Here is a 12,925-nt window from a genome sequence, read left to right on the forward strand (position 1 = left end):
TCAGCTTTTTATAGTTGTTTTTGTACAAGCGTGTACAAAATAGATATTGTGTGCAAAACTAATATATATGCTATATGTTAAATACTAGACATGCAGTTTGCTTTTCCAACGAACATTAGGGTTCAACGCTAAGGATTTTTTCTACTGGCCCAATCGGGCCAGTGGTTCAGATTTTTACTTGCCCTGCCAAAATTTTTACTGGCCCAACCAAAAAAAAAAAAAAACATTTTAAATAATGTGTCAAAAGCCAAATATATAACTGTATATTTCCTTAAATACAGTTGACAATTTTAAAAAATTATAATTGTGATGTAACTAAATTTATGCACAACAGTATGTCCAGGTTGATGGTCCCAGATCAGCAGTTAACTATAGCCTACATAAATGGAGGACTCCTATTAAAGGAATGTTGTTGCAAAGAAGAAAATTAAACAATAGTAAATAGTGTTATTAAGCAGAATTTATGTTAAAAGTTTTGTTTTTAAGGTGGTCGTCCAAGATTTTTTTTACCTTTGTTTTTACCTTTTCATATGTTTAATTAGGCACAGAGGTGCCATGAGTGCAATCAAATTCATAAATTCATGACATGTTATACAATTTTGAATACAGATATCTGCCAGCAGGTGGAGGCAAGAGACTGATTTAATTACTGAATCATATTATTCATTTGATTCGTTCGAACGGATGGTTCATTCGGGAATAAAGCAAGTGATTCTTAATGAATTGTAAATTGAATCATTTCACTAGATTCGTTTAAAAACGCACGTTCATTCATAAACGAAACACCGCTGTGTTTGAATGGAGATGCGCAGCGGCTCAGTTGTGACTTGTTTCAGACTACTTTTGACGACGAAATAGAGCAAAATCAGGCAACAGTGTTATAGTCAGACAATGTAAGTTAATTAATAATAAATTCTTGTATAATATATATATATATATATTATACAAGAATTTATTATATATATATATATATATATATATCAATTGTTGTATCAAATCAGTACCTCATTTACAAACTCAAAAAAAAATATTAAAAGTTGTCACTCATCTTATTTTGCGATATCACAAAGCTCTATTATAATTAACGGCGCTCTCTATAACTCACTGCACTATCAATCTCTTATTTACACTCTCTCTACACTTTGTTTATGAAAGGATTCGTGAGATATGTCTGTAATACAATACTCAACGTTGCAAAAACGTGTAGAAACCCTTGAAGCTCCCCTGAGCGCAAACACTAATTTGCTGATGGGGTCAGTCGCACATGGTGCTCCTAAATATTTTTTTCACAGTCGCACGTACTAATTTTTAGTCGCAAATGCCAGTTAGAATCAGACGTTTTCTTTTTAGCTACATGGCCCGTTTGGGCCAGTGACTATCCTGTCTACTGTCCCGAGCGTCTCGCACGCTGACCCCGGGCAGTCCTTATTGTCGAGCACTGATTATCAGTAACGTATATAGGCAGAATGCACATAGAGGGGACCATTGAGCGGGTGTGTCGCCGTGCAGTGATGATAGAGACAGGGGGAGAGAGTGAAACCAGAGCGATCGCAGCTGAGGAACAAGCCGCTAGAGAGGGCAGCTGCCTCGTTTTGTTGTTACCTGGACGCGCCGCCCAAGTAAAGTCTATGTATGGGAAACGCTGGGTAAGAAGTTCACATCCCTAAAAACTTATAAATTGATGATTATGAAAGATCGCGTTTACTCTTTCACTGTTTAACTTCCGAGCATAGACTTCTAAATATAAAACATGAGTGATGGGTGGTCTAATTTTACTTTACTTTTAGGCAATGTTTGAAAAGTATATAATATATAGTGTATAAGTTCGTATAACAAGAAAAGGCGTCTTGAACACTCACCGTGTCTATCGGTAGGCTTCCTATTCAGCAGACTGAATTTTCCCGCTTAGGCTGCTGAGGCGATTGGTATGAACCCTTATAGGGGTGGTCACAGGTTAATTTTATATTTATATTAATTTACTATTTTTACTATGAGTAATATTTAAGATACAGATCAGTGCGAACAAATTACCACTATTTACCAGGAAGACCCCTCTTACATCTCGTGTTTATGTCCTTCAGGGGGGATATAGCATTAATTAGGGGGGTCAGACCCCCCCAAACCCCCCCGTAATTCGCACCCTGAGTGTAGATTCGTAGTAGTGAGTAAAGGTAGGCTGGTGCTGAGCCCGTGGCTGTTCTATATGCAAGCATCAGTGTCTTGAACTTGATGCGAGCGGCAACCGGCAGCCAGTACAGGGAGATAAAGAGAGGTTTGACATGGGCCCTTTTGGGCTCGTTGAAGACCAGTCGTGCTGCTGCATTCTGAATCATTTGTAGAGGTTTGATTGTACATAAAGACCAGCTAAAAGAGCATTAGAGTAGTCCAGCCTAGAAATGACCAGGGCCTGGACAAGGAGTTGTGCAGCCTGCTCTGTTAGGAAGGTCCTGATCTTTCTGATGTTGTGCAATGCAAACCTGCAAGATCGAGCAGTTTTAGCTATGTGGTCTTTAAAAGTCAGTTGGTCATCAAAGATTACACCAAGATTTCTGTCCAAAGTTGTTGGGGTAATTGTTGATGAACCTAACTGGATGGTGAAGTCATGTTGTAGAGTTGGAGTGGCAGGAAAAACAAGGTGTTTTTTCATCCATGCCGAGATGTCCACCAGGCAACCTGAGATCCGTGCAGCTACCGTTGGATCTTCTGGTTGAAAAGAAAGATAGAGCGGTGTGTTATCACCATAGCAATGGTTGGAGAACCCATGTGCCTGTATGATGGAACCCGGGATGTAGTGTGTATGGAGAAGAGGAGGGGACTGAGAACTGATCCCTGAGGAACCACAGTAACCAGTTGATGAGTTTTGGATGCCTCCACTCCCCAGGCCACACTGAAAGACCTACCAGTGATGTAGGATTTAAACTAGTGAAGTGGAATCCCTGTGATGCCCAGCAATGAGAGGGTGGACAGGAAGATCTGATGGATCTCAGGATCTGATGATTCACAGTGTCGTTGTTCGTTCTTCAGCAGGTTGGCTCTGCCACCGCACCTCCTGCTGTATTCAGATCCAATGAGATGCTGTTTCTGCCTGTTCAGCGACCTTGCCTGCCAGTTGTTTTCTGGCGATCCCTTCAATCTCCAGCAGCCCAAGGGTTTTCCAGAGTGACCGCCTAGCAAAACCTCTGCAGCCGACCTCTACTGGTAAATTCCAGGCCTTCCATCCATTTTGTTGGCACGCGAGGATAAGACCTTGATATTTCTTGAGCTTAAGCTCATGTGCCTCCTCCATCCTTTCATCCATTCTGATAAGCCAAAGTTCCTCGAGAGTAAGTCAGCGGTCTCCATCACTGTGGGCAAGCCCTTTAAAAAGGTATCAGGTGACATGTCTTGGATAATCTGTTGAGGACAACTAAACAAGATCCTCTTTCCAGGGTCCTGGATAATCTTTAGTTAGGTTGAACCAGATGTTGCATTAGACTTTAACACTGTCCGTCATTTTGACAGACAGCGTCATAATTCCATCATAATCTATTAATACACATGATTTTAATTTTCATATTTTAATTATAACACATTTAATTGCTTTTATTTTTGTTTACATTTTTATTTTTAATTGCGAACCTACAGATGAGACTACCTAACTTTTCATGTTCAACACCACACCCCGCAGTGACAGCAATTTTAATGTATTCTCATTTTTATGACCAATATCGATTCGTAAATCCCAGTCGATCTTTTGGTCTATGCTGTTTTCAGTTGATGAATATACAGTACATAGTACTCCCTCCATCCAATAAATTTAAAAAAAAGTTGTCCTTTTTTGCGACGAGTTCTGTAGCCTCCAGGCTGGTTGCGGGCGCCGCCATGTTGAATGAGACGACAGGCGAGGGGAGGGGGAACAAAAGCAAGGAGGCGGGGGCGAGCACAGCACAGAGAAGGCAAACAAGCAAAGGGGCGAAAATTAAATATAAACATTATATCGATATATACGATATGTCAAAATTCAAATAGAGTTTAAAAAATATCTCGATATATTTTAAATATCGAGAAATTGCCCACCCCTATGGTAAGTCCTTCTTACCTTATACTACTTCGTTGCAGTATAACGTTACACAGAGCACATGGGATCACAATAGAGAGTAAAATGTTGCGGATTCAGAATGGCAGATTCAACAAACTGCATATTAAAAGTGGCTAGAGTTAAATAAATAAAGCAGCCGTAATTAAATATATATTTCCTCCATGTGTTTCCTTACAGCTGTGTGAGAGCGAGCTGGTCTGTGAGACAGCCAATCAGAGCAGAGCTCCTCATTAATATTCATGAAGCTTCCAAATAAGGCAATAACAGAGCATTTCATTCTAGGGACAAATCCTAGGGTTGTAAATGAACCTGTAAAACTGTTTCTGGAGATTTTTTACCCTTTTCTATGCCATATACCTTCTATGTAGATGTCAGAGAACAATTTAAACATTGTTTCAATGCATTCTATGGCACCTTTAAAAAATATGTAAATAGAAGGAGATGGGCTGTATTCCCCTGCTGTTGAGAAAAGACAGCACCCATAATAGTGAGTATAAACCATGAATAGTGTCTCACGATCTGGATGATAAAGCAGAAGAGCAGATTTAAAGGCTTCTTTCAGAGTGTGTAGGTTGCCTTGAGTGACCAGAGACATAAGCTTAATTTTAAGGAGAAATGTTAATGGAGCTGTGATTTGGCTGTAGTTTTTGACAAAGCATCTATAGATGTTTGCAAATCTGAGGAAGCGTTTAAGCTCATTGATGGTGGATGTAGCTGGCCAGGATTTGATAGCTTCTAACTTCCCCTCTTCCATCTTGATGCCGTCAGCACTGATGGATGTATCCAAGAAACAGGGTTGAGCTCAGCTTGATGAGCACTAGTTAAACGTGGTGGGGATGTTTGCCCTCATTCTGAGAGTATACCAGGATGCCACTGATATAGACTAAGACGAAACGATTGAGGTAGTCTCAAGAAAATCTTGTTCATTAATCTTGGAATATGAAGATCTTAAAACATGTCAATGCCTTTGTTTTGTCTCAATATGCACACCAGTAATGTTTTTAAAGGCATCTTTATAAAAATTACTTAAATATACTAATTGAACTATGGCCTAACCTTGGCTTAGTCTAAGCCCTGTCTGTGAAACCATGCCATTAGCTATTTCACATCAACTGCAAAATCTTTAGAAAATATAACCTTGAATTAAGAGCTTGTGATGTACAGTTAAAGTGAACTAAGACAGAAACTTTTGACATATAAGATGTCATCATATTCTAAAAATGTACTGTAAAACAGCTTTTATTGACAGCAAGCTGCCACAATCAACCCACTTATGGTGGCCCTACCCACTTGCTAGTGGCCAAAGATGATGATGAACAGGATTACTTGCTTTCAAATATTATGCAGTTCTTAGCTGTGAAAAGCCTTTTAACATTTCGGTAATGGCTGATTTTTTTCAGCAAAGTTTCATTACAAAAAAATGCATCTTATGAACCATTTAATTACAATTACTGTCTTGATTTTTAGATTGGGATCAATGCAGTACATGTAAAGCTTCCACGGACTGCAACTGAAAATGAGGTGGGACACTTTCACCTGAAGGAGTGATTAACTGTTTCATAAATCTGTGTTTTATGTTTGTTATTGTTAACAGCTGTTTCAGATTTAGCTATTTGTGATTAACTGTTACACATTCTGAAGGTTATGTGCAGTGTAATGGAAGTCAATGAGGACTCCAAAGTCCATGGGCTCATAGTCCAGCTGCCCCTTGACTCCATCCACACTATTAATACAGAAAGGATCATCAACACTGTGGCTCCAGAGAAAGATGTGGATGGGTACAGAAAAAATAATTCACTCTTAAACAGCACACCATTAAATTGTGTTATTCTGATTTAACATTACTTTCAACAAGCTGATGGCTGATGTCTGCTCCATGCAATAATGAAACATGTTTAAATTATTTAAAAAAGGGTTTTAAAGCTTGTTTGTTTGCTTGCTTCAGTTTGACGAGCATAAATGCAGGGAAACTGGCACGTGGTGATCTTGGAGACTGTTTTATCCCTTGTACTCCTAATGGATGTATGGAGCTTATCAAACAAACAGGTGAGACAAACACCTCAGACTTCAGATAGGATATATCAGGTTAAAAACAATTGTAGTTTTATGGGCTCATCTCCTAAAATTTTTGTCTCACATTAATTTTAGATCATAAATACACAAATTTCGGTCCAGTTTTCATGTGCTTTGTTTGTTCAGAACATGAGTTTTGCTATTTAGATCACAATTTAAAGTGGAATTTATAATGCACCAAACAATCCTCGCTAAGACCTGCCAATTCTGCTGTTCTTTGGCAAATGCCACTGTATAAGCATAGTTCCCACTATAGGACATCAGGCCCTCATGCAGGCCTCATGGAGTGTTTCTGACAGTTTGGTGACATGCACACCAGTAGGAGGAGGTCATTTTGGAGAACTCTGGCAATGCATCTCTTGTTCTCCATTGCACAAAGGAGCAGATACTCATCCTGCTGCTGGATTGTTGCCCTTTTACTGCCTTATTGAGCTCTCCTTGTATAACAGCCCGTCTCCAGATATCTCCTCCATGCTTTTGATGCTGTGCTACTTATTAGAAGTAAGGTAGTTGTTAAGTTTATGTATGGTCATGGTATTTAAATTTGGTCATGCAGAATAAAGCATTAATATGTTTTTTGTAGGTATTAATAAACCACCAGTATTCTAGTAATATGAATGCTAATAAGCAACTACTAGTTAAAAGTGAGAATTGGTTCCTAAGTTAAAGTGTTACCATTAGTTCTCTGCACATAATTTTCAAACAGTGTTTCCATTAAATCAGAATAATGGATCACTAGATACAGCACACACTGCTTTATCTACATCAAAGTTACGTTTGTCAAACCTATGAAAGAACTGTTTATGTTCAGATTTTTGACCAGAATTACTTGCCCTATATAAAAAAAAACCTATATAAATGCATACCACATAAAAACACTCTTGTAGCAATTTTGTACAGTCAGATGACATGGGAATAGTTCACTCAACCACTAAAATTATTGGTCATACTTTAGTTTGGGGACCAATTCTTACTATTACCAAACTATTAACTCTGACTTTTGCTTTGTGACTTTACACTCTTAATTCGTTAGCGAAGCTTGAAACTGTTACACCCCATTGACTTTTATTGTTTTAGCTGGTTTTGTCCAAACAGTCAGACAATCTACTTTTGTGTTCCAAAATGAAATATGTCTGGTGTTAATTAAATGCTCACACAATTTTAATTTTTGGTTGAACCATGGGTCTACCTTTAATGAATTATAACAGTTATGTATATTATATATTTTCAGCTGGTGATTATTGATTATTTGCATGTCGTCAATGTCTTGTCTTTAGGTGTGACACTGGCAGGAAAAAAGGCTGTTGTGATTGGCCGCAGTAAGATTGTTGGTGCACCAATGCATGACCTTCTCCTTTGGAATCATGCAACTGTAATGACCTGTCATTCAAAGACTGCAGACTTGGCCTCTGAGGTACAGAGTTTTCAAGCAAAATATGTAAACTTAAAAGGAAATGTTATATTAGCTAATAAAAAAATTGCAAATCTAGTGATTAGATGGGCAGATTTCAGTATTTAAACACATTGTCCACATTTTAGAATACTAAATATCAAAATTATCAAATGACATTATTGTCTGGTAATTGTTGTTTGTGACAATATTATTATTTTCACTCTGTACGAAAAATTACAAAACTCAAACAGTAAGGCTTAGAGACTGAAACTTGATGAGATGGTGCTGCTTTTGCTTGCTGCTCAGTGGGTAATAGGGGGTGCTACAAAAAAAAAATGTTGTGGGCTGTACTGTTTTTGTTTGTGTTGTAGGTGGGAAAGGCAGACATATTGGTGACTGGGATTGGTAAACCAGAGATGGTTCGTGGAGAGTGGCTTAAGGATGGTGCTGTTGTCATTGACTGCGGTATTAACACCATCACAGGTATGTAGGTTGTAACAGATGCACTTTAAATGTTTAAAAGTTTCTCAGTAGGAATATATTATGTTATTAGCTTAATTTACAAAGATATTATTTTTCGGTTAGTTTCATGTGTTTCCTGCAATTGGCCTCAATCTAATTAGTGACAGTGTCAGTTTTCAGGAATATTATTAATTTCAAGATTCACTACTGTTCAGACATTTTTGCTCACTGTTCTTTGCTTTCCCTTAATTTCTTATCAATCAAATCAGCACAGTGCTTAAAGTCTAACCAGACTTCCACTGCCAGACGTTTACATTCCTGAGACAGGAAAACACAGTAGTAATATAAAGTATTTATTCTAAGTACTAATAAACAGCCAATATTCTGGTAATGCATGCTAATAAGCAATTAATTACTTTTGTTAAATAACGTTTCTGTAAAGCACTTTAAATTATCACCGTGTATAAAATGTGCTATGTAAAAAAATAATAATAATAATAAATAAATAAAATAAAAACATCCCTTGCCTTGGCATGTCACGTCTTTATTGAACACATTTCATAAAACATTCACAGTGTTTGTCAATATTTGTCTATTCTTTTGTTTTATTGTTTTGTGATTTAGTTTAGTTTAATGAGTTCTTTAATGTGTGAGCAATTAATCTGTTCACTGTTCTTTAGAGAAATCCTGTAGGTCCTGCACATTTTTTGGTTTTCTAGCATGTTCTTCATATGTGACCGTGGACCACAAAACCAGTCATAAGGTTAAATTTTACAAAACTGAGATGTATACATCATATGAAAGCTCAATAAATAAGCTTTCTTTTGATGTATGGTTTGTTAGGATAGGACAATATTTGGCCGAGATACGTTTATTTGAATATCTGGAATCTGAGGGTGCAAAAAATCAAAATACTGAGAAAATCACCTTTAAAGTTGTCCAAATTAAGTTCTTAACAATGCATTTTACTAATCAAAAATTACATTTTGATATATTTACAGTTGGAATTTTACAAAAAATCTTCATGGAACATGATCTTTACTTAATTTCCTAATGATTTTTGGCATAAAAGAAAAATCAAAAATTTTGAACCATGCAATGTATTTTTGGCTATTGCTACAAATATACCTCAGCGACTTAAGACTGGTTTTGTGGTCCAAGGTCACATATTTGAAACCTTTAAACAGATGTTTAATGGAATGTGTTCAATAAAGACATAAACTATTGATGTCAGATGACATCTTATCAATTAATGCAGAAAATCAACTAATTTCAATCGGTTAATATACTTTTTGTAAAAATTTCTTTATTTTTACTGCCTCTAACCTCTAACTTTTTGGCAGTCATAAACCATATGCATATACATATCAGACTTGGAAGGATTGTTTGAAAAATGTGCACTAGTAACTCAGGCGAACTTGTGAAATCCGTGGTCCAGAAATATAGTCATTCATTCACATTTTAGTTACATTTTATCTCAGACAGCAGCAGGCCAAGTGGAAAGAGAGTTGTTGGAGACATTCACTATGACTCTGCCAAAGAGAAGGCTGCATTTATTACACCTGTACCTGGTGGAGTTGGTCCAATGACTGTAGCCATGCTCATGCAGGTACATTATTTCTGTTTCTAATGAAAATGACACCTGGTATTGTTTTTATGTATTTATTTATTTTAATTTTTTTTTGTCTACTTGTTACACTTGATTCAGATTTTCCCCTTTGGTTTTCTTTTTACTCTGAATCTGGTCTTCCTTAGCTAGCACATTCATTTATATGTAGTACACTGGTGCCCAAAATTATTGGAACACTAGTATTTTCACCAGCAAACTACAGTAAAAGATAGAAATTACTCTGATGAAGGCCAGAGGAAAGTGACCCCAAAATGTTTCTTAACATCAGCATTAGAAATTAAATAAAATGTGAGGAAAAGCCTTGATAAATAGATTATGACTTGCATTTATTTTTATTAATACAGTACAAGCACACAGTACACTCTCTCTAAACATAGACATAAAAAAATTCAGGGTGTAAGCCCTACGCAGGGCTTTGCAATGTCCAGCTTTATGATAAATAAAAACACCTGATGCACCAACTAAAACTACGATCAGGCGCAACTATGCGTGGAGTAGACAATGCGCGTCCACATTGACGCATTCTCCCACAGTGATAGCTGAGATGACATTGACGCTGCAATTTCTACAACTACTAATATAAAACAGAATTGCTCAAGATATCATAACAAGCCAAGCCACGAGCCATGATTTCGTTGAGTAACGATTTCCTACAAGTTTTTATATCTGAGTTTGTCCTGCAACTATGCCACCTCACATTCACTCACTCAGCAATAACAGAAGAAGCCACGACTTGCCTTGATTGATGATTCTGACTTACCACTGTTATTTGATGGACTTGTAAAAGTTGGAGCACAAAGGAGAAAAAAGATGCTTCACCGAGAATCAGAATCCAGAGGATTCAAGCCAAATGCAACCCCACTTGAGTCACAGAAACTGAACCTCCACCACTATTGGAGATATTGTTTAAGCTTCCATGATAGAGCTTCGACCTATTTGGTGAGAAAAATAATGGACTCCAGGAGACAAAGAGGGGCTAGGTGCAATACTAGGTGGACTGGGAAGAATATAGACCAGAAGACTGGGTGGCTGACCAGGACATTCTAGACCCTTCCTTATTCAAAGAATTTCACTGAGCACACCTGAATCTCCTTGCACCCAGACCAAGGGGACAGGCACACTGGGAGGTATTTTTAGGAAAGGGGGGTTTATGTAAGTAATGCTCAGGCCATTAATTTGTGTTCTCTTCCTGTCAGTCCCCCATATAAGCTTCCGTTTTGTTTGTATTTGTTGCAAAGTATTGCCAGTTTATTGAGTGTTTGTGGCTGGACTTTGACCACGCTACCTGCCCTGCGCTTTGGCCATTTAGCTGTGTTTGGAGTTAATAAACTACCCAAATAGATTTTTCAGAGCTGCCTAATGTGAATGAGTAGCCTAACAATTCTTTGATTTGGTAAAGGACACCTATTATGCAAAATCCACTTTTACATGGTGTTCTGACTAGGGCTGGACCAGAATATTCGATTATTCGAATATTCGCTAGGTGGGTTGGCATTCGATTTTAAATGTTGAGATTTGAATATTCTCTTTTTTTTTCCATGCACCTTGCGTCCCCTGCAAAACGGTTCTCATTCGCGCTTAAATATGAATGGAGAAGATCAGACTGCTGCGCCACTAACACAGAGACAGCAAAAAAAAAAAAAAGAGAGAGAGAGAGAGGGATTGAGCAATATTTGAGTGACATTATAAAGTACAGTCGGGCCCACTTGAATGGTGGAAGCAAAACTAGGGCTGTGACTGTCGCAATGACAACCACACCTCCGCGTTGAAATGCATGCAGTAGGCTAAACCTGACCGCAAAGCCCAACAAAGAGTTTTGTTTTCGATTTGAATTATTTAAATTATTTCTTTACAGTTCCGGATGATATATTAGTCTTACCTTTATGGCACCATGTTCTGCGAAGCGCGCTTCAGCTTTACTCTCCGCATTAACGATTGGATATGCGCCTAATAGCACACTTTTATCTAGGTTAAACGATTCAACTAATATTGTGATATGCTTTAAGTTTTTTATATCTATGGATTTTAATTTAAATCGTGATGACTTGAGAGGGCTAAATTGATCTGTCTGCCGCAGCTTGGTCGTTACTTTAAAAAACAAAAACTTAAATTTAACAAATAAAAAGTGTTCCAAATATATTTCTAAATTAACATTATAACCTAAATAAACAAAAATAAATGTAATCACTTTGCTATTAAAAACAGCAGCTGTGTAATGGGGAAGAGAAAGAGAAAAAAGACTCGGGCTCGGGCCATTAATTCTGATGAGATGTCGGACGAGGTCCGGGCAAGGTTTTAGGGATTTTTGCAACGAAAGTTTGTTTAATAGCCGATTTAACATTCTTATTTAGGCTAGTTTCATATTTAAATGTATTATTTATTTGATTTATTTTAGCCCTTTGTGTAAGCTGCTTGTTCACTGAAGGAAGTGATCAAATAAACACGCACGTTTGTTAATGTTTGAGCCTCATTTATTTTGGGTTTCAAAGTAATAAACATATGTATTTTATATATAGGCCTATATACACAAACGTCATATATATTGTGTGTGTGTGTGTGTGTGTGTGTGTGTGTGTGTGTGTGTGTGTGTGTGTGTGTGTGTGTGTGTGTGTGTGTGTGTATGTATGTATATATATATTTATAATAATAAATTATTATTTATTTATTTATTTATTTATTTATTTATTTATTTATTTATTTATAATTTATTTATAAATAAACACCGCACCATTTCTTTCTTTCTTCTTTTATTTAAATAGCCTATTTAAATAATAATAATATTTTTATTTAAATAACCTTTTACAGTGTCAGTAATTACTGTGCTGCTAATTTATGATTTGGGAGTGATTTGTTAAAAAAAATGTTAGGCTACCTTATTAAAAGTGTTGCTCTTAACAGACCTGTGTTTTGTATCACTAGCGCAATGTCCGTTCTCGAAGCATAAGCTCTGCCTGCATGAGGCGCGCCGCTTCCAACTCGCAATGTTCTATTACAATTTATTAATTCTGAACGTGTTATGTGTCCATATTGCACAAATGCAACACTGCACTCCCTTGGGTCCACAGCAAAAAGTGATTGAATGAACTGTTCTCGACATAATAAAAATGCAAACAGAAAGACATACAGAGATTCCTGCCTTTATTAGACAGAATAATATGTTCAGCCCTTCCCACGGAAGCTTCGAATATTCGGTGTTGATTACTACCGAAGCTTCGAAGCTCAAAAAATGGTATTCGGACCAGCCCTAGTCTGACATGTTGTGTTATGTTGTAAGTGTGTGAACACAACC

The 12,925-nt window shown here is 37.1% G+C and overlaps 1 protein-coding gene across 1 annotated transcript in view; it reads left to right on the forward strand.

The window, feature by feature from the left end:
- Window positions 1-12,925, forward strand: part of LOC141312710 (C-1-tetrahydrofolate synthase, cytoplasmic-like) — a 168,128-nt gene that overhangs the window by 109,868 nt on the left and 45,335 nt on the right. Inside the window, exons 4-9 of the mRNA XM_073832595.1 lie at window positions 5,546-5,599; window positions 5,720-5,856; window positions 6,024-6,124; window positions 7,429-7,565; window positions 7,916-8,027; window positions 9,488-9,615. Coding sequence (XP_073688696.1) covers window positions 5,546-5,599; window positions 5,720-5,856; window positions 6,024-6,124; window positions 7,429-7,565; window positions 7,916-8,027; window positions 9,488-9,615 — 669 coding nt within the window. The remainder of the gene's footprint in view (window positions 1-5,545; window positions 5,600-5,719; window positions 5,857-6,023; window positions 6,125-7,428; window positions 7,566-7,915; window positions 8,028-9,487; window positions 9,616-12,925) is intronic.

The sequence above is a fragment of the Garra rufa genome, unplaced genomic scaffold, assembly GCF_049309525.1.
Source record: "Garra rufa unplaced genomic scaffold, GarRuf1.0 hap1_unplaced_004, whole genome shotgun sequence".
Lineage (NCBI taxonomy): Eukaryota > Metazoa > Chordata > Actinopteri > Cypriniformes > Cyprinidae > Garra > Garra rufa.